Here is a 26,917-nt window from a genome sequence, read left to right on the forward strand (position 1 = left end):
TAAACTTCGAGCGGGAGCGTATTCTCAATGCCTACATTTTCCAGAACACGCAATTACAGGCATTGCTTAAGAGCAGCAAAAACTCCTTCCCAGTAGGATTCACTACAACACCTGGCACACAGCTGGCTGTCAGTAATAGATTCTGATGTCTCTGGGTTTTGTCTGCCTGTTATGGTTTCTCATCTTCTGTCTTCTGATCCATGAAGACCTCCTCCTTCATCCCTGTGGTCCTTCGGTGTTGTTATCATGAGGCCCCATCCCCAGTACCACAGACAGGGGTGCGTCTGGGACCCTGCGTGGCCGATTCAAGCACATCATCCCCAGCACAGTGCCTAGTTTAGAGACAGGCATGTGACTCAACATCTGGGCACTCCACCTGAGAAGGAAGTCTAAGAGGACAGGCTGATGACATCCTTGGAACCACTGGATCCAGCCGCGCTTGAGGTCCCCAACCAGACTTCCCAGACTTTGTTTAAGTAAGTTTGAGTTGGATTTCTGTAATTTGCCATCAAAGGAATCCTAATTCATATAGTATTTCATTTGAACAGTTAAAATAATCATGATATTAACTAGTCTGTCATGAAACTCCTCCTTTTTGTAACATTTGGGGTTGTAACATAGGCTTATTTCCATGCTTACAATTTAAATGACCTATCTGAGTTCAAGACACGTTTCGCCTAGAAGCTCATGTCAAACCATTCTTTATTTTTTATGGTACAAATTAAAAGTGACAGATCTGAAGCTGTTAAGAAATACACAAAGTGCAGCTTTACTGACCATACAGATATTGCTCTAGATTAAGTACAGTTTTGTCAGTTTTTTTTTTTTAAACATTAAGCAACCTGTGCAGATAAATCAGCTTTGGTTTCAATGTCAGAGCAAGTAAGGAGCTTTTAAATATCCAGTTTGGCTTCTTGGTCACAAGTCCATCATGTCAACATCTCGTCATGATGCTTTTTTCAAAACAACCCAGTCTGTTTTCCTGCTGCCCGCTCCAGGCGCGGAGAAGCAGCTCTCTTTGCCACGTCTCATCAGTGACTCTGGTAACCAGTCTGGATCACAGCACGTAGGACAAAAAAAATCACTTCCTTAACAACAAATAGACAAATGTGCCTCACAGAATTTCAAGTTGAAGACAAGCAAATCACGTGACAAAAAGCTCATTACAAAATGTTATTCAAACAGATTTTGCAGTCAAACATTGAAATGAAAATCAATTTCCTTTTTCTCCATTTTTTTTTTTTAAGCTTGGTCATTAACTGGGTACAAGTAGAGTGCTGAGGTAAAACATTGATGAACAGTTTGTATTTCTTTTTTTTTTCTTAAAATAGGAACAGTTTAGTATTGCAAGATTGTCAGCAACATTTAGCCATATCTATACAATGTGCATATACCTACAAATATTGAGCTTTGGTCCAGCGTAGAGAAGACGAGCAAAGGCATTTTACAATTTCTTTTTGGTTATAGCTTGAGTTCTTTGATACGCCTCTACTTGTTTTTTTTTTTTTTTTCCTAGCTCCTTTTGCTTTTTTGTTCTCTCTTTTGTGTGTGTGTGTGTGCGTGTGTGTATGTGTGTGTGTATTGTGTGATTACAACAAAAAGAAACCAAAAACCTTGCAATGCAATTAAAACTCTCAACTGTTCACAATGTTTTTTTGACTGAAAAAGAAAAAATAGCCCCACAAACAAGTGTCAAGTATAACATCAGTCGTTTTTTTTCTTTTTCATTAAATGATGAAGAAAATGAAGACAACAGTAATTTAAAAATATGTAAGAAAAATACTGAAGCTTGAAATACAATCACGTGTGCCTGAAGCGGCTTTTATTTTTTGTTAGTGGCAACCTTAACCTTCAGTTCATGGAAACCTAAAAGACACTTAAATGCCACTGGCATGTGAAGTTGTTTACAAGTGGAAATAAGAAATGTCGTAAGAAAATTAAGCAGTAAGTGTGGTCCCCAAGACTTACAAGTTACACAGTATAATTTATATTCCTAAGAATCTGTTCAGGCACCTTTTTATGCCTTGTAGCAAAAAATTTATCTGTAAAAAATTAATATAAGAAGCATTACAACACCTTATAAATAATTTATAAAACAATACAAAATTATAAAACTATAAAAAAAATCACTGCACATGAATGGGTATACGACTGTGGGATGAATATATTTCTTTTTTATTCCACTCTGGAAGATTAGTTTTATTTTATATTTTCACTGTCCTAGTTATACCCTCCCAATTATAGATTTCCGAACTGAGCAGGCCCTATGTAAGTGCTGCTGGCATATGTTTCAACATTTAGCATCCATCATATGTTATCTTGTTAACTTCTCTTCTTGGGGGAGATTTTCTTGATGGAACTTGGAGCGGGTCCTAGGAGAATACAAAATCTGTTTAATTGATACGTTTTTGGATTTCTGGGTCGTTGGTATCTGTGCAGTTTTTGAGGTGGCCAAATGGGTACCATGATATCGTTGGCACTGAAGATGAAGTTAGCTGTGGTGCAATTAGCATCAGACTGGAGAAGGAAACACCTGTACAAGCAACTGGTTCCACCTCCAGGATTTCATGTAGCGTTTCCTTGCTGCTGGTCCCCTGGTTCCTGCATGCATCATCTGGCAAGGGGGCGTAGGGTGCGGACAGTTATACCATTGCACTGACACCACCGGCACAGGGGCCAACAGAAGAAGAAACCCAAACCCGTACGGGGGAGGGTGTGTGTTAGGGGAAGAAGACGGTATTTCTAATCAGTTGGGCAACTTGAGTTTTTTCCTCTCCCACAATTTACTTCTAGATAGCATTAATTATGAATTAATTATTCGGGAGTACTTCCATCTCGACAGCAAGGAAACTGACACTCTCTTTTGCCCGATCCTATAATGGAACACTTTTTGCCTCTCCCTGCGGAAAACATCAACCACAGGTCCCAAGTGTTTACCTGCACAGAAATCCTCACATCTTACTTTTTGCCTCTGGCTTATTAGGTTATTTTGGCCCACAGATCTTTGGAGTAAGTTATTTTTAAAAGTGAAATAATCCCTTAGTTCTAAGAGTGAAGGCTACTCTGATGCGCTCGATCAGCCACTTCTGTATGTTTCCCTTTAGTGGAGGCACTTCCTTGTTAACACTTCCTTTCCCCTCAAGAGTCCAGCTGCAATTCCCATCGTTTAATTCGTCTGCCAACCTTCTGCTCCATTTATACATCCCCAAAAGAATCGCCCTCCCCCCGCCCCGAAAACAGTCTGCCATCACTATTTGAATGAAAGTGGTAGCAGAAATGATGGAATTTACAGGATGCATGATGGCCTTTAACAGTCCAGTCACTCTCTCTCTCTCTCTCTCTCTCTCTCTCTTTTTGGCCTGTGTGTATATGGGTGTGTGCTTGCTATGTGTGTATTTTGACTGAAATCTCGAGACATTTCTTTGGCTATCAGACTTCTGAGAGAAATTGCTTTGCACAGAAGCATAACATAGATGTAAGTATTGAACCAAATGTGCAGCTTATGTTTATATTACAAAATTAGTTTTGGTCAGCTCTCCATGTACGTGGCCAACAGACTGAGAAAAATCCCAAGCTCTGGTGTGGATAGTGGGCACAATTACAGCTTATGCCAGTGTTGACAGTTCATCGAGCAAAGCCCTAGTTATTTTGGAGTCTCTCCTGCGTTTCACTGGGGTCTGAGTGGAAAAGACACCATGCCCACTCTGTGGCCTTCCAGCAGACACTGGGAGCCACACGCGGCGGGGATGGAGAGATGGAGGAAAATGAGAAATGCGAGCTCCATTTTCTTTTCTCAAACCCACAGGTCATAGTGAGAAGAAAGCAACTGATGCTTTGGCACACGATCCAGGATGCCCCCCGCTGAAAACAAAGAGAAAAAAAAAAAGAACCCCCTCCCCCCAAATAAAAACCAATAGTGAGCCTCACAAAATGGCTTCAGCAGTGGCACCCCCCGCCCCACAGGGGGTGACAGTAGATGGGAAAGATGAGAGAAGTCAGGCTTGCTATTTCTCCGCAAAGTACAAATGTAAAGACTTGGAACACAACTTCACACGCAGGGAGGAGCAGACTAATGGTCGCGTTGGCAATGTCGTGTTTCTGACTTTGGTTAATAGGTTCGTAGTGAATCAGCACTTAGAACCTGAAGGATGCCGTCCGCAGCCCCTCCTCCAGGTGGTAGGCTTGTATTCGCTTTGAACAGAGAAAAGTTTCCTTTGTGTGTTGTTGGTATTTTGTTTTTTGTGGTTTTTTTTGGTTTAGTCGTTTTTCTTAAAATGTGTTCACATTTTCATGATACACAGAAAAAAGTATGTGGTTATTTGGTTTGCTTTAAGTCCCTTATAAAACTGGCTTTGGGGAGACAGGTCAGGGAGGGAACGAGCCTTCCTGCATACACCTGCACTGTGGTGTAGTCCTTGTTTAAAAATTTTCAAAAAACCTTTTTTTTTCTTTTTTGGAAAATCCCATGGACACGTATAAACCATCCTGTCCACTTGGTGGTTTTCTTAGTCTTTTACTTACAAGGGTGATGACTGGGGCTACCTTAAAATTTGTTTTTAATTTATTTTTTTCTTTTTGAGGGGTTTAGGGGATGAAGCCCCAAGGGTGGAGTTTAGTTTCTGTGGATTTTTTTTTTTTCTGATTCCGGGTGGGCGTCTCTTTAGGAATTTTCTTCCAGTGAGTCTGTTAAGGGTTCCAGAGGGACTGCCGTGGCCGGCTCGTGCTGTTTTAAGCGTTTAATTGTGTTCTTCAGGGCTTGCCTCTTATTGCAGAACCAAACTCTAACTACTTCCCGGTCATAGTTCAGCTTCTCGGCAATTTCGGTCATTTCCTGCCCAGAGGGGTGCGTGTTCTTCTCAAAGTGGGCATTGAGGATCTCAAGGGCCTGGGGCGTGAAGGAGGTGCGCCTCTTGCGCTTTTTGGACGGTTCACTCCCGATAAACTCGGTCAGGTTCTGCATACCTGCCCGATGGCGGGCCTCAGCCTCAGCCATCCACCGCTCAAGCACCGGCTTGATCTTCTGGGCACTTTTAGGGGTGATGTCCAGCTTTTCAAACCTGGCAGGATACAAAAGGCCAGGGTTCAGTTTGGCTGTCAGACTGCTAGCTATAGTGTTCTCTTGGGCTTCCTGTGGTAGGAAAAAGTGGCTTCTCAGGATGGTGTGTCTGGGGGGAGAATTGAAAAAGAACAGTCTTACACTGAGTCCTCTGCCAGGGTGGGCCTCCTGCCTGTCTGCCTGACTGACTGGCAGAGCAAATTCACTCCAGATAAGCAGCCAGCTGCAAGGTCGCCCTCCCCGCTCAAGCGAGCACCCGCCCTTGCGCATGCTTCATGCCCCTGCATGCAGCCCGCACACCCGCAAGCGGGCCAGGCGAGCACGGGTGGAGACAGCACAACACAGCAGCCATCACGATGGAAACAAAAGCCACTCGCAGATCTTTTTCCTGGAAATGCTTGAGATCTGAGCTTTGATTTGAATCCACCCAGCACCATCTCCCCTGAACTTCAGAATCCTTAAGGCAAAAATTAACACCAGGAAGTGACATCAAAGACAACAGCTGTCATGTTTTTTCGTTTAAAACGATTCTTTTTATGTTTTCCTTTTGGTTTCCTTGAATTCCCCCCCACTGACTTGGTGATAAAAATGTTCTATCTATGCTAATCGTCAGTGATGGCAACCAGGACAAGTTTCTTTTATGGTTCTCTTTTCATCTCTGTTTTGTGTCTCATTTTAATCTCTTTCTCTCCCCCGGCCCCCAGCCCTCTCCTGTCTCTGTCTCTGGCAACAAACACTTTTCACCAGATGCAAGTTAACAACATGCTCCCTTTTCTGGTAAAACATAGCCTCTTGCTACTTTACTGCTGGACTCAAACAGCTGGACACACTGTAATTGCTATGAACACCCCCCCCCACCGGATGTGCTAGGGCCACCTCATACCTTCCAACACCGTCCAGTGTAATGGTGTACTTTTGCATCAGAGTATCAAGCTGTGTTTAACGTGCTATATCTGCAAACTGTACTTGAATGATATCATTTTCTGTAAATGAGGTCTTCTATATATCAGTTGCCATCTGCAATTCTTTGCTACACTGACTTAAAAAAACTATGAAGCATCTTGGACAAAACTATCTACAGTGCTTTAAGAGGTCATCCTGGTATCAAATTCATATGCACTCTCAACGAAATACAAAATAGTACCAATTCCTTTTATTTGTTTGTTGTTTGTTCTAAATCCAAATTCACAACCCTCCAGGATGACAACTTTGGATCCGTGGCATTCTCCTCTATCTTTTCAAGTTCAGTGCTGTCGAAAAACAACCCTCTGACTGCAGAGTGCATCTTATTACAATAGACTGTTTTCATGGAGCGAAAATGAACCCGCTTTGGCCGCAGTATGTTTTATAAGGATGCTTGCAAAAGGACACAAAAGGATAGTCTTCCTTTATGTGCCTTAATCTTATTTTTGGCACTGCATTTTAGATATCTTATGTTGTGATAAGCAGCGCCAATAGTATCAAATTTTAATGGGATTCCGATAGCATTCCCTTCCATGTATAGTTCAAGGAGTTATTTATTTATTTATTTTTTAAAACCCCAACTTTCAGCTGGTCAAAGAGGAAAGAAGTACATTTTGCTTTCAATATAAAATGAATTAATTATTTAATGCCATTTAATGAGCTGCTCACTTATGGCAGGCTCCGCTAAAGCCTTCATTGTTGTGTTCACTTACCATCATTCATTATAAAAGCCCCAAAACTGAAGTCTTGGTAGCATGGCAACAGGCTTTACAGCACCATGGCATGGGGGACAGAGCTTGTGATAGGGATGTCCAGTGTATTGCTGGTGTGTTTTCCTCTGGGTCTCTGATGCAGACGCACTTGTTAAAGCATTTCGAGTCACTGCAGCTAATAAGGGAGGAGTGACACCAGAGTGTGTGCAAATGCAGATTCTTCACCACCATGTAAATTAACTGGAGTGGTTCCACTGTCAGATCTTGGTCTCTTTCAAGACTTCCATTTTTTTTTTTGTTAGTAGTTAGCTCCGAAAACTACCCCGCTGAAACACTAGAAGCTAGAGAGAGGCCGAGAAGTCAGGGCATCTGCCATCTTCTATTAGACAGTGAATTCCCAAAGCTGCTTTTCATTTTGGCCGTAGCATTTTTGGCTTCCCCAGGGGAAGATTTTAGAAATCAACATATTTGACTGGGAATGCCCAAGAAACATTACGTGTGTTAGTGAAAACCTTAGATAGCACTTAAGCCACAAAAAGGAGATCACACTTTAGGACAAAGAAATAAGCCAAAGAGGACTTCAGCAACATAGCACATGGGCAACAACCTCAAAACCTGTGGCGTGCCTTTATCCCAAGGCTGTTGAGATGAAACAAAGTTAATGTTTCCCAACAGGGAGCAACGGTATTCATATCATTTGATGCTGCTCGTTAGTGCTGATGCTTCGGTACATGTTGTCTGGAATAACATATACAAGCCTTGAAACAAATTTCCCAGCAGTAGTATCCTTGTATAGACTGAATAAAGGTTATTTTCTACAGGGAGGTATCTTATAAGAAAAAACAGTAGGGGAGGCCAGAGAAGTGAGAGGATCCTACGGCGCTTTTTGTATTTAACAACAATCAATGGGTTTTATGGAAAATCATTGAGCAAAATGTGAGCTGCAAGCTCCTACCCCATACTGATGTTATTTATAACCTTAGTCTTAAACTGCAGGAAAAGTACACTTCTGTCCTTTGGGGAATACATTAAAAGTATAAAGAGCAGATAAAAAGACAGCATTTCATGGATCACCAAGAACAAAATCCACTTAAATGAGTTTAGAGTTGGTTTCTTGGCTTTTCCTGATGTAGGAGGACTCATAAGACATTGCCCAAGAGGAAAAAGCTCTTACCGAAGTGCCTTTGTCACCTCATGCATAAACATGGGATTAGTGCAACACACACATGCATGCGCAGGGTCTGCTTCTGGCGGCTTGACCCAGATCAACTCAAACACAGCCAAGGCTGGCTTCTGTCATTTATGTATTTAATTTCGGGAAGGATAGGGTGAGGTTAGGCCAAACCCTCACTACCCTTTTCTGAGCTATGGAAAGCAGCTGCTTCTTTTTTAAAAATGTGCTTTTAGACTTATGTCTGGCAAGGCAAGGTTAAAAATTCCTTTGTGGTCACAGGATGGTTAATATATGTTTTTTTTAAGGTGTGTTTTCTTGGAAAATCCGGATAGCCATCCCTGAGCAGAAATGGTGGGAGCATTAACACCACCTGGGACTGGCAGCTTCACGACATCAATCCACAGACAGGAGACCGTGGATCTCAGCTGCGTAGGACGGTGGGTTCAGAAGCCTCTGGCCCCCCGGTGGGGGGAAGGTGTGTATTTCCAATGAAACCACCTTGGAAGTTCTTTGTGAGTTGACAGGAGTTATCAAGCCAGGCCCCCAAGTCTGCTTTAGCAACTCCACTTCTGTCAATATCACCAATCCCAACACACAGCTACCCCAGACTCCGTTCCCACACTCCACCCCTCCAGCTCGGCCCACCCGAAGAAGAAAAGCTGAGCCGAGAGGACAGACGAGGCCCGGGCCAGCCAGGAGGGGTGACAGCGCGTGGGCACGGGTTACCTGCAGATGGCCGACTGGCTGTATGCGGGGCCCTCTGTGGCACTGAGAGCCTGGCCCACCTGAGTCTGGGTCAGGCCAAGGGACAGGCGCCGGATTTTAAAAGCTTTGGCAAATTCTCGGATCTCCTCCAGATTAACCCCATCCACCTCACCCGCTGCCGTCTGAGGATCTGTGGAGATGTTTGCAAAAAATAGGATCAATGCGTCAACGCATATCTCAGGGCTACGCGTTCTTGACGGCCGAGGAGAAAGTGGCTCGGTTCCTAATAGCAGAGCGGTGGGAAGCCACACCGCAGAACCTTCTTTGTCTGCCAGCTGAGGCACTCAAGCCCCCATCCTCAACTCATTCCACCTGCACAAATCATCCTTCAAGGTAGTCCTGTCCCAGATAAGACCACGGCAAGCCTACCCTGCCACTTCCACAATGCAAGAGCGAGCTCCTTCCCGCTTAACAGACAGCAGCCAGGGCAGGGGGGCACCAGCTATGGGGGGGTGCGACTCCATCTGGCCCATAAATATGTTCAGATATCATGTAAAAATATAAAGATGGAAAGCTTTCCATTTGAAATGTCTTAGCTGGACGCTTTAGTGCTAAGAATAGCCCTTGAAAAAAAATAGTATTTTGTATTTTCCTGTACCCGATTACCGCTGCAGCCAGGCTAACAGATGGTAACGTTGCCTAATTTATTATGTTCACATTAGCCCCTCAGAAGAGCATGCTTATGAAGCTGTGAGACTAACAGTCTCCCCCTACCCCGCATAACAATCTCCTGACACAGACACCTTTGTCCCCCGAAAGGGCACAGAATAAAAAATGCCTACTGCAGTAAGGCTCCTTTGGTGCCACATAACTCGGTCAATTTAGGACTTATTAAGGGAAATGACACAACAGCCGGAGAATGAAGCTATCCCCCCACCCCCCCACCTCCGGCTACTGATCTCTGGATAAATGAAAGCACACACCAAGCTGGAGACAGCATGGTTTGAGGATGGTGGAAGATTTCAAAAGACTGTTCCATCCTGCCTGGAGCGAAGCCATTCTCCCTGCAAGCTGACTCTATTGTTCTTCACCTCATTCCCCGGACTTAGGTGAAAAGTTTCTCTCTTCCTCTTTCTGCACAATCACCCAACAATTTCAGTCAATTACAGGACTTGTCTAAGGAACTGGGGTGTACCATATTAGTCTTCTGGGCCTCGGGCTATAGAAACTCCTGTTATCATGAAAAGAAATACATTGGTACCCCAAGGACCAATTTTTCAAGGACTTTTAAATAAAGATGTTAATATCTGTGGCGAGGGGCCTTGGAGCTTCCTGTATAGATTCTCTCATTATAGGGGAAATGGACTCTGTCGACAGAATCAGCCATGGAGGTGTACGCTGTACCCCTATCTTTTCAATAAAAACAAAGTCCTGTAGAATTTTTACACATCATGAAGCATAATTTCATGGAGGAAAGATGGGTGGAAAGTGGTATAATAACTGCAGTTAGTCTCTGAGTATTTCTTAAGTGACTCCTAGGAGCCCTAATGAGTGGAGAGAAGGAACAAGAGAAAGAGAAGGGGCAGTTCCAGCCTCTGTGGAGTTTGCTGTCTACAGGGATTTGGGGCTCAACGTTACGAATGAGAAACAGAGAAAAATACCAGGTTGCGTATAGTCAAGGAGTAGCAGTGTCGCACCCACACTGGAATTTACAGAGAAGGGAGCGGTGACGGGAGGGAGGATTCATCTGGGTCTTACCCAGTGAGCAGCTTTCAGAGAATATTCTGGTCAGCGGGGGCAGGGTGCAGACGGGCACAGATGCAGGGGAGGGGCAGAGCGTGGTGGAGACCTGCGGGGCGGGGCTGGTAGGGGGCGAGGGGTAGCCTGTGCTGGGAGTGGTGAATATTTCAGTTTAGGACATTAAGAATCTATGTCCATGGACGGGGCCAGAGGGTGACAATAAAACTAATTTGGCTGTTAAGATTAATTAAAGCCCTGCTTTTTCTCCCCAACTTCACCCCAGAAGGCCGGCATCATCTGATTAACAGACTTGTTTGGGTTGTGCCTGGTGGGAGCTGCCCTCTGGATCTTAATTCCCACCAGCGTGGAGCAGCTTGGAGGGTTTGCTAAGGATTCCGGGAGGTCCCATCCACGCACACAGCAGCTTTGAGCCCCTCCTCCATTTCTTCGTTTAAAAATTCCTAGAGCAGGGGCTTCCCTGGTGGCGCAGTGGTTGCGAGTCCGCCTGCCGATGCAGGGGACACGGATTCGTGCCCCGGTCTGGGAGGATCCCACATGCCGCGGAGCGGCTGGGCCCGTGAGCCATGGCCACTGAGCCTGCGCGTCCGGAGCCTGTGCTCCACAACGGGCGAGGCCACAACAGTGAGAGGCCCGCGTACCGCGAAAAAAAAAAAAAAAAAAATTCCTAGAGCAGAAGTTGCAAATGAGCAGCTTGCAAATAAAACTCAGCTTTTCGAGTGCGTACAATTTGGGGGAATTCCTGGCCGACAGTAAACACTGGGAGATTTCTAAAGAAACATCTAGATTTGTCATGTTCTTCTGAAACGTTAGAAGCTTTGGTGGCGCCAGGTCTGCATCTGCCCTCGGGAGCAGTCAGTCAGCTGGCACTGGTCCAGGCCGCCCCTTCAGTTCCTACTCCCCAGCCCTCGCTGGACCTGCGGCCTTGCTGAACCTGTGTGGTGACCCTGCGTTTACAGCACGCATTCCCGAGGGGGCGGAAGTTGGTTCTGGATGTGGTCCCCCCAGGACCGAGGTACATAAACAGAACCGGTGGGCGGTATCCCTGTGATATTAACATTTCATAGGGGAAGGCGGGCAGCGAGGATAGGAAAGTCTAAATGGGCTCCTCGTAGGCCGGGGACGCAATAATAAACTAAGAGTTGAGAAGGTCTGGTGTAGAACACAGAGGGACACTTGGTATAGCACAGCATAGGGAGTGGGGCCTGGCCTCTCTCCAAGAGAGAAGGAAGAGGAACTCATGGCTTTGCAAACGTGGGCAGCGGAGGTTCAAAACTGAGGGTGAACAAATGGAAGCCGGAGACTTTCCTTGTAACGATATGGCTTTTGGGACAGTGGTTTTTTTAATTAGGTAGGTCTAGGAGTCACCTGATGGGACCCTGGATGTGCATTTTTAACAAGTACTACAGGCGATCCTGAGGCAGAGGACCCACTGACCCCGCAGACAGAGGCTTTCGCTGCGGCTCTGGCCTGACCGAGTCTGGGTGTGGCATCCTCTGCATGTCGACCCTTTACCTGCCTGCACTCGACCCTTTACCATCATTATTCACCAGGTTCCACTACACAGAGAACTTGCTCTACCACCTTGGGTAAGATGATGGGCCAGAAAGACTGCTGGGCAGGTGCCCCGTCCTTGCCTTTCTCCACCCCTGGCCTCACTGTTTATGGCAACTGGCAAACAACTGGGACCAGTGGGCTGGGGTGGCCGTTGGAGTCTGGAGTTGGGGGGGAGATTTTTTCTCTGAGCCAAGCTAAGTAGCTCCTGTGGGAAGTAAATCTGTTGCCTTCCATTAGTCCCATCTCTAGATCAACAGGAATCAACTGAAGGATTTAGGTGACCTGGAAGGATCTCCAAGGTCTACTCCAGTCCCAGGGTCTGTGCTGCCACCAGAGTTGGCAGCGCAGCACCGGGCAGGTTTATGCCTGGGATACAATTTTGTGTAAGTCTATTCTAGTTTCTGCCTTGCCTTCTGCTGCCTTTGTTTATCTCCTTCCTAGTTCCTTGAGACCAGCGACTAAATCCATTGTGTGTGATTGTGCAAGTGGCTTTTGGCCAGATCGCTGATAATAACCAGAGTCAAAAAGAAAGCTATGGCCTCTTATCCCCTTGCCCTGAGCAGCTGTGCGGGTCATCAACAGTTTTACTCTGAAGCTCAGAGAGGTGGGAGCCTTGCCCCCTGAGCCCTTGGACTTCTGTGAGGCCCCAAACACTCATCACACCAGGAAGCTGATTCCTTCTTTCTCCTCTCGCACATTTCCCACTCTTGTCTTCTTCCTGGTTCTACCTCTAGAGCTGATAAGTTAGGAATTCTGGTGAAATTTAGTCAGGGTGACAGTCTATTGGACAAAGGTCTGGGTAGAGGAAACCAGTGTCTCATTGTTTGTGCAATTTGTTGATTGCTGGAGACGAGCTGCTTGGCTTTCTTTATATTATTGTTCTCATCCGTAAAAACCAGACGGCGCCATGTATTATTATGGTTTCCTTCCATGGATCCCAGGACTACAGAAGTCTCCACATCCAAAGAAGGGGTCCACCCATGGACAAATATTAGACTTACCCTGATTACAACATGTGGGACATGTCTTCCCACATTGGGAGAACACCTTAGATGGTGTCTGTAAGATGTTTCGAATTAACAAATGCTTTTTTTTTTTTTTTTGGTGCCAAAGTTTCTGTCTTAAACTCTTGAGGTTTTCTTCTCCACTGTTGGACAGTTCCTCTTCATTAAGGGTTATATGCTTTTTCTATTTCCATCATGTCATTCCTTCTGGCTCTGGGGAGGTTGGGTTCATTTTAAGGATGAATCTCAGGCCACCTTGATGGGGACTTCAGAGGGAACCCTCAGGTCCCCCACAAGGTGGATCCAGCATCTTTAACCAGCTCTAGAGAAACCCAGTCTGGGACTTCTCTGCACTGAGGAAGAAGTGCACCTCTTATAGAAGTTTGCTCCAGATTAAGTCGGCCCAGTATGTTAAGTACAAAGTCAGGAAGCAACGACTTCCACAGTTCTCCCTGAATCTGAGCCTTGCTAAAGGAGCCAGAAGATCAGCCTACGTAGGGATTGACTGGCCTGGAGATCTATAATACACTGGCATTGAATGTTGGCAGTGATTCATAAGTATAATGATGACGTTTTTCCCAAATCAAATCCGGAGTGCATGGGCTGAAAAATAAAAGAGTTCTTTGGGAGCTAAATGCAAATTGCATGAACACAAACCTGTTCTGTAGAATCTGGTTGCATGGCCACTGGGCCCATACTGAATTGAGCACTCAGGATGGACCAGGACAGATATTTGTTTTGTTTAATTTTTAAAATTTAGCTCCTTCCAACTGCTCACCTGGACATCAGTGTAAGGGGTTTTTGCTAAATGGGTCGAACAGTTGCCATCCATCCACATCTTCCTTCTACAACCTCTGCTTGTGGGACTGTTACAGGAGAAACATGCATCTATAAAGAAGGTGCCAAGTATGACTTAACTGCCTTCTGAACATCCATCTGCTTTTTAGTGCTTCTCTCACAGCAAATAATGGGCATATTTACCAAATATTTCTGAGAAATAAGAAACCATTTGGGAACGTGCAATGCAATTTGGGAGAACAGCTTGCTCGCAATACGGTGACTTCATTGAGTTGTGGAAAATGGTGTGAAACTGATCAAGTGAATCAGGGGTTCCACTGTGCCATAAGCTATCACCAGGCATCTTTATGTTCACTTTATAGTTTGGGTTTTTCTGATATTAACTCTCAGTCCCTTTGCTGTCTAAGAATTAAGTTTACAGGCCAGGGGTTAAAAAAAAAAAGTGTCCTGAAAAACCAAACCAAATCCATCCAAGAATAAAAAAGTCCCACGTCTACCTGTTTTTAAACGGTAACTGTGTAAATCTTAAGTCATTTTGGGACTTTGTTTTTTGTTTGACTCTTCTAGGCTTTCCAAAAGCCCTGCTATGGAAACTACAGTTAGCCCTGGTGACTGAGGAGACCAGGCAAGGTTTGACACAGGGCAGGCTGTGCAGGTGCCGTGAACAGATGTGCAGACGTCTTAAGGAGTGTGCCTATTTGGTGTTAACCCTGAGTTCTTTTGCCTGGAGTAGGGCAGGTTATGGACGATCCACCCACTCCAGTTGATCTGGAGCAATGGCAGATGGCCCGGCACTAGGCAACCTTGCCCATGACCTGTGAGGGTCCATTCACCAAGGTTTTGACCACAGGTTCAAATCCATTTTGACCTGTTTTGAACTATGGCCTTGGCCTAGTGGAGGGATTTGCTGACCCATTCACCATCCCACTTAATTCAAGGATTATTTACTCCAGCCAGTCCTTCTGTTCTGTCTCAGTCTCCAAAACTGAGTTCACTCTCTCCTGTATTGCCATAGTCTTTATTGGTACACTGACCATAGCATTTGTTTCCCTTTATTGTAACTGTGTTTCTTTGTTATCAGTTCATGACCTGCGCCCGGGCAGGGACCACATCTAGCTTATTTCTGCTTTCTTAATATCTATCCCTGTGCCTGCATATACATGGTGCTCAAAAAGCTTATTTTTTATTTTTAAGTTGACATCCTCTGACTAAAACATGCTTTTCCCTCCTGTAATTTAATCCGTGTATCAACTGCAGCTGAAGTATGGGGTCGGGTCTCCCTACATTAGCCTATTTGCAAATTTGGTAAAGTTTAATCTCAGAAAAAAGTAATTTTAAATGCATAGTTCATGCTTGAATATAAATTTCAAAATATGCAAGATGTCTAGTTTTTCTCATATTGGCTCAGAGAAAAAGCTTGTGCTTTAATTGTAAGACATGGCTTCAGGCATTTAAAAATTATTTGAAGAATATTTACGTGATTTGATAGAGTTTATCGTTCAAATCGCACTGGATAAAATTTATGCGAAAGCACCCTGTCTTTTAAGGCAGCGGTGCTGTGTAGAACGTGTATGACCCATTGAGTCCGGATGTCTGGGTTATCCTTCTGGCTTTGTCACCCAGGAGATTGATCACACACTGTCTCTCAACTAAGACTGAATCTGGCCTCTCTGACATAAGATGGTCGAGATGGGTTGTACTTTTCAGGATCTATTTGATGCCAGCTTCAATATCTGAAAATGAGAATTTATATTACCTTGTTGTGAGTATTCAAATCAGAAAAATAATGAAAGTGCTTTGAAAACCCTACTTTGCAAAAGGAGGCTTAAACAGAGGTTTGTTGAGGGTGTGGTAATCAGCATCAGAAAATGCTCCAGGTGCTATTCATTCTCTAGTAGGGTCTTGAGACAGAAGGGAATTAACTAAACAACATGCTCAAAATCTGTAGCAGTTGTAAGCCCAGCAATGGGTTTGTGTAAAGTGCGACGCCCGGCAGTGGTACTCCTGGACCCTCTCATATCTGCCAGAGAAGGCTCCTCTTTCAGCTTCTGCGTATGAGTTTGCAGGTTCTTGCTTCAAGTGCATGTGGTAAAGGAGTCTCTTTTCCCCAGTTCTGTATATTTCTCATCAAGGATATGCAATGTGCAAGGTTCACTCATTCTGCACGTAGAACCTAGATATCCCATTGGCCACTGTGCAATTGAACTTTCATTTGGCCCATTAAGTAGCTCTGGAAAAGGCTAGTCCTTTCCTGCCCAGCTTGAGACAAATGGCAAGATAGAATCCAGTGCCATCCATCCGTCTGTCTGTCCGTCTATCCGTTCATTCACCTCTCTGTCCATCCAAAATGTATTGAGTGTTTACCTTGCGTAAAATACTGTATTCGTGGGGTATTTTGTACTTTTCATATTTAAACATTTCACATTTAATTTATTTCTTCTCTATAAGATGTTTGATATCCGTTCCTTTTCTTTCAGGCCCAAAGCTTAACAGTCTATTGTAAATTTATGACCTCGCTGCTATTTAGAAATAGAGTGTTTTACAGAAGCTTTTGCAGAAGAGCAAATTGGAACAAAGTTTGAATCTCTTCTCACAACAACCCTATGAGGAGTTTCTTTGTTGGGGAAAAAAATCTGGTTATAATTAAATTAATTTTTTATGAGTTTATTCGAGTAAGACTAGACTTTTTTGGCCCAAATGAGAGGAGTTATATATCTAAACAACTTAAAACAACAGGCTGATGGCAAACTCCATCAAATCCTGAAACTGTTTGGTATTGACCCATTTTTAAAATCAAGAGCATCCAGGCTAGTGTACTGAAGTACTTGGGCATTTTAATCTTTCCATAATCTCTCATTTTCTTCTCCATTCCACAAGCATCTTTCTTGCCTGAGTTATCCATATAATTGAACATCTATGTATATATGCACACATATATGTACGCACATGTGTATATGTACATATATATTTTTGGCGGGGGTGTCGCTTGTCGGGGGAAGACACAGCGACCCTCCGGTTTGCCTTGCATTTCCAGACTTGCCCTATGATATGGAGAGTCCCTACTGTTCCTGTTATAACAGGTCATTCATGACACCTGACCAAACACAGATACTTACATGTGTCCTTGTTTTATGGCACAGATGCCTCTGCAGTGCTTTAGCCTTTAAACCCGTAACTGTTGGATATATGGTGCCTGGAGAATTATAATCTATGCACATATTCTGTCATTTTTATATATAAGTAAAAATTGCACTAAAGGTGAACAACATTAAATTAGACCACTGTCACGTTCATCTCTATGTGTTTCTATTTGCATGTGATACACATGCTGTCTTCACCTAGGGCCAAATACCATTTCCAAAATGTGTATGTGCCGCCCGCTCAGGGAAGCCGACTTGCAGCCTTCGGTTCTTTTGTGAACGGTTGTTCAGAGGTTTCTCACTGGATTCCGCCCATGCAGCTTCCCCTCGCACCACTGGAGGCGGCTCATGGCGCACATCCCCCCTCCCCGCCCACAGGTGCTCTCTCTTATTTCCTCTGACACCTGCAAATGGAATGGCAGGGGACCTCACACACACAGAAAGGCAGCCTGACCTGCCGGCCGAGTGCCAGCTGCTGGCTATCTCAGTTCTGAGCTCTGTGGCTCGTGCCCTGAAAACTGGTCAGTTTCTCGCTTCTGAAGCGGCCGGACTGACTCAGCACATCAGAAGGCGCCTGAGGTGGAAACGGCCCCTCCACGTACACGTTTGAGGGGGTTGGGGGGCCTGCTTCCCCAAGGAACCGTCTGGCCCTGGGCACGGACCTCATCCGGATACTGGCCCAGCGGGGCCAGGAAATTCCTGTTCAACTTGAAAGAAGCAGAAAGAGAGGGAGGGAGGAAGGGATGTAGGGATGCACGGGTGGGGTGGGAGGAGAGAGAGAGAGAGAGACATTGCAATTAGGCAACGAGAAGGCCACCATGGCTTAACGGAGCCAGGAGGGATACTTACTGCTGACTAACTGGCCCACGCTCAAAGCCGAGGAGGAGGAAGATGAGGAGGAAGCAGAAGAAGGCTGCCGGGCGGGGCTCTGAGACATGGCTGCTTGGCTGTGAGCCAGGTGCAGAAGGCTGCTTTGGGAGGCCGCTTGACCCACCGACGTCTGGGAGGGCTGGTGGAGCTACAATGGGGGATGTAAAAAATACACAAAGGCATGAAAAACTAGGAGGGAAATGCCAGGGAACAGAAGTGTCATCTGGGGTTGAATCATTTCCAAGAATATACGCTTCTCTGGAAGAGTGCACACCCTACACAACAGGGAGGATTTTTTTTTTTTTTTTTTTTTTTGTATATAATACGTTGCTGCTGTCTTGACAGGCATTTTATTAGTAATTCTAAATATATTATTAATTTCTTACTTAGCTTGCTGGAGCACCCAATTTTCTACATTTCCTGACCGCGGTGTGCCATTGGACTCTTTGTGCCTGTTCACGCAATTACAGCGCGCTTGACAGGCTTCTCCAGAACGTATAGATAAAATATAACACCTACCATCAACTCGGAATGCAAACCGCAATATCAAAGGCAGGCTGTGCCCAGCCATTTTGTCTTAGGTAACTGGTGTTTTTAGGAAAGTTCCAATTTAGGCTGAGTGTATATGGGAACTTCCTGCTCTCCCAGACCCAAGAGTCTGGGTGTATTACTGTGGAGTCGGAAAAAATGCTCTGTAAGATCCTTTGGAAATTAAGAAAGAAATTGGGGCAGTCAGGACAAAAGTACTGATTAATACTTGTAGCTCTCTGTTGTCACTGTCTTACTCTGTGCCAGCACTTTGTTCGGGACTTTTATGCCCTCTCATTTCACTCCTACGTCAGCCTGAGAAGTGGGTATGATTTTGACCCCTTTTTTACCAACAAGGAAGATGAGGCACAGAGAGTTTAAAGGATTTGGTCAGTTCCTTTGGCAGGTGGGGAGGATCTGGTCTCTGGGCCCGTGAAGTCTGACCCCAGGGCTTGAGCTCTTAGTCATAGCGCCTCAAGAAAGAATTCACTTTTTGAAAAATTCTGTGTGCCGTAAGGAAGGTGGTCTTTATGTCCATGTGCTCATGACTCCTTTACAGGTCATCAAAGTGCTGTTGTTCTGAGAGCTGAGAAGCTCAGCTGAGGGGAGGAAGAAGAGAGAAAAGGGAAACGCTTGCAGGTGCTGGGTCCACTTAGATGCCCGGGAGGGGTCTCACCCATGTATTGACCCTCTAGGAAGCTGACACAAAGGGCAGCCCAGGACCCAGCACAGGTGCACAGGTAGCCTCAGCAGTGGCCACCTTTGTTGGTTGGACAGAGTACTTTACAAAGTGCTTTCATAGCCATCATCACACTCCCAGAGGTGTAGGAAGGTCTTTATAAAAGGTTTTTATAAAAGGTAGTCAGACTGGGGGCAGAATCAGGCCAAGCCCTGAACTTTGGTGGAAGAGCCACTACACAAAATCAGGCACTGACCTTTGACCACCTCCTCGGGATCTAAGAGTCAGCCCGGGAGGTTTCAACTTCACACTTGTCCCTGCTTTCCCAGTGTGTGTTCAATTTCTCATTCAACTTTACCGAGATATAATTTACACATAATAAAATACACCCATTTAATGCAAACATTTTGATGAGTTTTGTCGAATGTATACGTCTGTGAAACCACCACATAATCAAGATACAGAACCTTCCTATCATTCTATGAAATTCCCTAAGCCCCTTTGCGATCAATTTTCCCTCACCTCCTGGCTTTCTGCCATAATGGACCCATTTGGCATGGCTCTAAAAATGGAATTGTATGGCATGTCCTCTTTCTGCATCTGGCTTCTTTTGCTCAGATACCGTTGTTGAGATTCGCCTGTTTTGTTGCATGTATCAGTAGCTCATTCCTTTTTATTGCTGAATACTATATATAGCGTATACCTCTATGTATACCTATGCCACAGGTTGTTTATCCATTCATCTGTTGATGGACATTTGGGTTATTTCCAGTTTGGTGCTGTTATGAAGAAAACTGTGATAAACACTGATGTACAAGTCTCTGTGTGTACCTTGTGTTTTCATTTCTTATATGTAAATACCTAGGAGTGGAATTGTGGAAATGACTGGGTCATACCATAAATGCCTATTTACCTTTTAAAGAAACTACCAAGCTGATGTCCAAAGTGGTGGTAGCCTTTGACAGTCTCACCAGCAACGTATGAGAATTCCAGTTGCTCCACATCGGCACCAACACCTGGGATTGTCAGTCTTTCTAATTCCCTAAAGTGTTTTTAACCATCAGTTAACATCTTACTTTCAAACAACTGTTAGTCAAGTGCTACTTTGGAAATGTGCTTCAGGAGCTATTTCCCCTCTGGTTCCCCGTGGTGATGCTTTTGCTTCTCCCATTCACGTGGTATCTCTATGTGGCAGAGACACTTGGCGTGATTACAGGAAGTAAATGGTTGTCCCTAGGCCACGAGTCTGCTGAACATTAGGATCCAGGCTCCCGCCTCACAGTTCAGGGCTCTTTCCAGGATGCCAGGGTGTCCCGCTCCAGAATTGTCTGCAGTTACATCTCAAGTGAACAGCCTTATTATTACTCCACTGTGCAAAGACTGTGAACTGAAGACAGTTGTAATTGACACGGAACCCAATTTAATATGCATCAAGCATCTGCCTAAAGTAATTAGCCAGTCTGCTGAGCACATAATCAACAACTGAATCCAGTAAGTTTTATTCTGTAGGAATGCACACTGAAGATGAAATCTATTTTTAATTTGCCTAATAAATTGTGATGGATATTTGCATGTCAGTCTACCCCCTCTAGCCTATTGAGTTGTCCTTCTAAATATTGTTACTTGACAAAAGCTTTGTACAGTTTGGAGTTACTGAATGAGCCAGTCTTCGGTTTTACCATTTCATCAATAAAAACTGGCCCTGGGTGTGGCAAAGTACCATCAAGGAACTGGAAAAGACAATAATCAATTAAAATTTTTCTTCCTCAGACACAACTCAGTAAAATGACTAGGCTGCAATCTCATTGAGGAGTCACTCAAGCAAGCTATGGCTTATGCATTAAGCTACGCAGGAGAAGGGATTCTAGAAGAAAGTAAAATAGATCTTTTAGGGGTTTGTTCTATGTCTACATAGTTAGAGAGATGAATCTAAGATATCTAAGAATCTAGGAAAGATGTATTTCTTCCAAAGAAAATAAGCATGTTTTAGGACACTGGGGTCCTGCTTACCCTCCAGAGTTCAACCAGACACTTCAGAACCAATAAAAATTCTGAAAGGTTCTTAGTTGTCAAAAATCAAGATTTTATGGTTATGGCATTTCTAGCAGATTAATACTGGCTGAGAGCACGGAGAGTCCACACAAGAGGAAAGTGAAGGGGCAGTTCATGTTAGCCTGGGGCTTTGCTTTATCCAGAGAAGGAAGGAGAGGACGATGTCCATCCCACACAGTCAGTGCGAAACAGGGAGGCACAGGATTGAGTCTGAAAAGCTTTATACTTCCTGCTGCCTCTCACAGGCTGCCTTCGATGGTTTGTTTGTGTTAGTTGGCACTGCTGGAGATGTTTAACATATTCAACAAAAATAGATACAGGCACACTTTGAAGTCCTTCTTGATCGTCTGTGCCACTGCTCCTCATATACCTTCTATGTGTAAACACACTATATCCTTAATAATATTTTAGTTTCTGGAATAAAGCATCTTCTAATTAAATTCACGATTGACATAAAAGCAAGTGGGGGTGGAAAATGGGATAAAATGCAGAACCAGAATGTGATAGAGGAGACGGAAAAGTCAGTCCACATAAACAGTAAAATTCAAATGGGATTAAATATAGAGAAATTCATTTGATGGGGGAGGGAGGAGAAACTGTCCAAACACGCAGAGGCAAAATGGAGGAGACCTGGGCTTTTATAAATATCTCAGGGAGGCATAAAGAACCCCCAGCTAAAGCCCCATTGTGGTGCTATGGAGAAAATGAGTACAACCCCGAGGGCTCTAGCAGAAGAAGCCAGAGTGTGCGGGAAGACATCATGATTCTCCCTCCTTCTCTGCAATGGCTGGCATTTTTCTGTGTACTGGGTCCCTTATAATAGCTGGCAGAGAAATGAAATCAGTGGTTCTCAAGATTCAGGGCTTTCAGAATCACCTGGAGGGCTGTTAAAATACAGAGCCCTGGGCCCCATCCCCACAGTGTCTGGTGCAGTAGGTCCAGGGTGGGCCTCAAGAATTTGCAGTTCTAACAAGTTCCCAGGTGAAGGTAATGTTGCTGGTTGAGGGACCACCCAAGGTTTTGGATGGAGCTTCTCCTACACAAAAGGTAAAGAAAGTGGACTTACTATGTCTAGACAAGAGAAGCCCGAGCCCGAGTTTAATAAGAACCTTTACTAATTAGGAGGGCATAAAGAATACCTGAGTGTCATTGTACCGTGGACAGGACAACTGCACAGGTGTTACATTTACTGAAAGATTCAGGGTTGAACTCAGGACAATCTAACTGAAAAATTTTGAGGACTAAAATTGTGAAAGATTTTGATAACTACCATCTCCCTTGGGTATCATGTTCTAGACATTTAAATCTAGAGATTTCAGTTATCAAAAATTTTCTAGACATGATACCCAAGGGAGATTTTAGTTATCTCTGCAGGAAGTTTAGAAAAGTATGGAGGGAGTTATCCTTCTGGCAGAGTTTAGGAGACCTACTGGGTTTCCTCTGGCTCAGTTCCATGGCTCTGAAGCATCTCTTGAGGCTGTAAGCAGGAAGCAGAGCCCCAGGTGTAAGGCTCCATCATAGGCCCCTCCTGCCTGCAGGGGAGTAGGTATGGCAGAAGCTCTAATGGTCTCAGGAAAGAGAACTGAGAACAGTGTCACTCCTCCAGCCACCATGAGGATGTGAGGAAGTGAGGAGAATCAGAACCTGAGCAGCATTCGGGGCCGATGCCCAGACACAGGCAGCAAAGGCCAAGGCAGTCATCACGCAAGCTTGGGGCACACAAGCAGGGCTCAGCAGGGACAGGGATGAGACAGGAGTCAGATCTTAGTGCAGAGGAAGGGCTTGACAGAGAGAAAAGAGAACTAGAGAAGACAGCGCTGTGTGGAAGGTATCCCCAGGCTGCCGGCAGGTGCTCATTTGGAACATACTGGAAAATGCCGAAGACACAGAATTGGAAAGCCACAGAAGGGCCTGGGCTGGGCTCTCCTGGGAGCGTGGCTCTGGGATCCGGCGTCCCGGACAAGGAAACACTATGGTTTGGCAACAATTAAATTTGAACATGACGGACGGAGCACCCAGCGTGGGCGGGGTCCTGAGCAAGGCTGAATCAGTCTGGTCTCAGCCTCCTTTCAGGTACAGACTCATAGTGACAGTACAGGTTGATGACAGTGAACGGAGCAAGGGGAAGTCAGAGGTGAGGGAATGACACAGGCAAGCTTCACGAAGGAGGGATCCTGGGCAGAGGGACAGTGGCAGGAGCTTCCCAGACACAGGAGGTGGGAGAGGCATTCCAGGCCAGGGGCACAGGGTGTGCAGGGAGCCTGCCCCCTGTCAGCTGAGCTCAGCAGGGGGGGGGATAAGGGGAGACCATAGAGGTGAGATGCCCAGATATGTGGCTGGAAGGTCAAAGATCTGTTTTGTATTGGGGTCACTGACACACGTTTCATCCGTCCAGGAAACCCCTACGCTATTTTAGATCCCTTGTGGGTGGAAATGCCTCGTGTGTGTCTCATTCTGGGTGGCTCCAAAAAAAACTGGGGACTACTGATCCAGGTAAGGGCTGGGGAAAAACAGGGAAGTGAGTACATTTTTTTTACTTGAAAAAAATGGATGGATTTGGAGAATCATATGGCATTTTAGAGAGCTAAGTGAAATAAACCACTTTGCTTTGTCTTCCTATTGGCATCAAGATTACAGTTTGAAGAACAATTGAGTGCCTTCATGGGTGGTAGTCTCCAAGCATTACAGCTACGGTATTTAATTTTTGAAAAATTTCAATGCTTTGATTTTACAAATTAGAACATTTTCCCTTTCAAATGTCTCTATTTCCTTAATGACACTAAAAAAAAACCCTCCCATTAACTTTTGTTGGGATTTAGTCAGAGAAAGAATAAATATACACAAAATGATGTCTGTGCTGCTCATGAAGAAATCATTAATTCACAGTCACAGGATAGTAAGAGCAAACCCCGGGCACCTGGGTGACTCTGACTTTTGAAGCTGCAGAGTCCCATGGAGGGAATAGTTGAGCTCCCGCCAACTATTCTGTATTAAGTAATTTGTTTCATGCACAGAAAGATACTCCCCTCTCTCTCTCTGTCTCTCATTTTTATCTAGTCCTTTTCTCACTCTTATTGTCTTGCATTGCTCACCAAGGATCTCTGATGTGATATCTAGGGCTATCAGATCCTGGTATATATTAAAAAAAAAATACTGTTTGTATTTCAGATGACAACGTTGCAGGTTCTCAATCTTTCATCACTGGAATAAGTCATCATCAAGACTGGTTGACTCTTCACTCAGATTTTATTCAGGCTCTTCTATTTAGTGGCAGGCAGGTGTAAAAATTAAAGATGCAATTACTTTCATTAAATTAAAACAAATCACCCCATGTCGTCTGGCCCAAGAGCTCTGTACTTCACTCCATAAAACTGGACCTCTGAGTATGAGTTAGGGAACTCTCTGCTCCTGTAATTTATGACATATTTTACTGTTGGAGCTATGCTCTTGTGAGATCAAGCATTTGTCATAAATCACATGAAAAAAAATAAACTGAGAAACTTCTCTACTGTACGATAGAAATCCTTTATTTTTTAGTGGTTGTCCATATTATACTTCTTCAATGTAAAGGGTAATATTTAAAGAAAAAAATTGAAGACCACTATCCTTATACCTCCAGTTGTGAGCTTTTTACTTTTGGACTCTGGGCATTTTATGATCCATTCTCCTCAGAACCCCCACTTTTATATCTGGGACTCAGACTTGAGCATTTCCTGTCGATTCACCCAACTTGTTAACTTTACTACACATTCCAAGGTGTTTCAATCAGAGCTGATGCCAAGAAACAGTAATAGTCACTCATCTGATTGCTGCAATTTTCCTGACGTTTCTCACCAGCTTCCTCAACGGTTCCCTTGATCTTTCTGGTACTTGGATAGACCACTGGCACATGCCTTGAACAACGGGACGGGCCCATGGGCCTCTGCCGCGACTTGAGGATTCAGGAAGGTCTGCATGTCACTCTTTTCAGCCGTGCACACGTTTCCTCTCAGCACGTACATATATGAGAGATGCACGCTTCTATACGTGCAAGTTGAGTCTTGCTCTCTGGGAGGCTGGTTGTAAGTGACACGAGTTGGAGGTGCAAGGCACATCCCCTAGAGGCTGGCTGTTTCTTCCCAGTTGCTAGATCTCTGATTCTACAGTGACAAGGACGATGGTGGAGATTAGACCTTCAGAGGATGAGACGTTCCCACCACGGTAATGAGGTTTCGTTCCAGGGGCCAACAGGTGCTGTGAGGAAGCTTCTGAGGTGCATCTGTGCTCATGGGAGAGACTGTGGAAATGGATTCATGATGTTGATTGTGGGCGACTATTTGAGGAGTGACACCACACCCACCTCTTACTTGCCGTTTCTTGGTTAGGTCCTTCTGGATCGAAACTGTACTACCCCAAATCTAGAGCTGTCATCTTATGTAACAGCGATGGTCTATCACCCACACACCCTCCTTAGAAATTCAAGGTGAGAGTGAGAGCTACTTTGTATTAAATGTTGTGGATATCTAAATAATCCTCATCATCTTGGCAATTTACAACTTGGCTTTGCTGACAGAAAACAGTTCTTAGCAGATTGTATGAAAAAAGGTTGACCTTCTCATTTCCGCCCCCAGAGATAATTTTGAACATAAGTTTGAACAGACGGAACTAGGGATTAAAAAGCCAGTGAAACATGGAGAATCTTGCCTTATTTGGGGGAAGTATTTATTTATTTATTTATTGACCACGTGACATGTGGGATCTTAGTTCCCCAACCGGGGATCGAACCTGCACCCCCTGCATTGGGAGCGTGGAGTCTTAACCACTGGACCGCAAGGGAAGTCCCTTGGGGGAACTATTTAGAAGGTAGAGAATACAATGGAATCTTGTAAATAGTAAAAGAAAGAAAACAGCTGAGAGACGGGGGCAAGGCGTGAGGGTGGAAGTCCTCATGATACATTCGTCAGGGACTGTCGTCCCACTGCCTGAGAGGAAGCTGAGGAAGAAGAGGGTGGTGGGGACCTTGGCTCCCCAGGCAGTGGTTTAGATTCAGAGCGAGAACCAGCAGGAGTAAGAGAGGCCTCCCAACTGCTGTGTGAGGTAGGTGCTGGCATTTCCCCATTTTACAGATGAGAAAACCAAGGCACAAAGATGATGTGTAATGTGTTCAAATCACACAGGGACAAAGCCCATCCTTTTCAGTTTGAATATGAAGCCCCTTCCATGCCTGTCCTCAGACTTCCTCTACATTCCAATCACAGGAACCTTCCTTCTGTTTCTCAACACTCCGTCCTCCTTCATGTTTCCCTGCTTCTGTGCCTGCTGGTTCCACTGCCTGGAAGGTTGTTGACCCATCATTTACCTGGTTGACTCCTACTCAACCATCAAGACTCAGTTCCAAACCATTTTCTCTGTGAGGACTCAAAACTCGCTAGACAAAGTTGGTCACTCCCATCTCTGCGATGATACTAAACTTTGTGCGCATCTGTCCTGTTACAGCACATTCTGGTTTATTTATTTATTTGCTTGTTTATTTATTTATTTACTTACTTATTTATGGCCATGCTGCATGGCTTATGGGATATTAATCCCCTTACCGGGCCCCCTGCAGTGGATCGAACCCGGGCCCCCTGCAGTGGAAGCACAGAGTCCTAACCACTGGACTGCCAGGGAGGTCCCAGGACATTGTTTTATTGCACAGAGGGACTGTGCTCATGTACCTGTGTCCTCTACAAGCTCCTTTAAGACCAGAAAGCGTCACTCTTTTACCCCTGTTTCTTATTAAGCAGGGGCCTGCTGTAGAGTGGGTTATCAAAAAAGGTTTGTTGAATTAATCAGAAGTTCCATGAGGTCAGGGACCATGTCTCTCTTATTCAGAGCTGTGTACCCAGCCTCTAGTATAACATACAGGAAAGTGCTTGATTGATATTTGAATGGAAAAAAT

General features: G+C 44.7%; 1 protein-coding gene across 2 annotated transcripts in view; it reads right to left on the reverse strand.

The window, feature by feature from the left end:
• Positions 1–3,926: 3,926 nt before the first annotated feature.
• POU6F2 (POU class 6 homeobox 2) overlaps positions 3,927–26,917 on the reverse strand; it is a 450,704-nt gene continuing 427,713 nt past the window's right edge. Inside the window, exons 8-10 of one of the 2 annotated variants that reach the window (XM_067745520.1) lie at positions 17,718–17,886; positions 8,633–8,801; positions 3,927–5,165 (exon numbers count right to left, since the gene is read on the reverse strand). In XM_067745520.1, the coding sequence (XP_067601621.1) occupies positions 4,661–5,165; positions 8,633–8,801; positions 17,718–17,886 (843 nt within the window). In that variant the 3' untranslated portion in view covers positions 3,927–4,660. The remainder of the gene's footprint in view (positions 5,166–8,632; positions 8,802–17,717; positions 17,887–26,917) is intronic. The other variant, XM_067745521.1, reaches the window with a different exon arrangement.

Source organism: Pseudorca crassidens, chromosome 8, assembly GCF_039906515.1.
Source record: "Pseudorca crassidens isolate mPseCra1 chromosome 8, mPseCra1.hap1, whole genome shotgun sequence".
NCBI lineage: Eukaryota > Metazoa > Chordata > Mammalia > Artiodactyla > Delphinidae > Pseudorca > Pseudorca crassidens.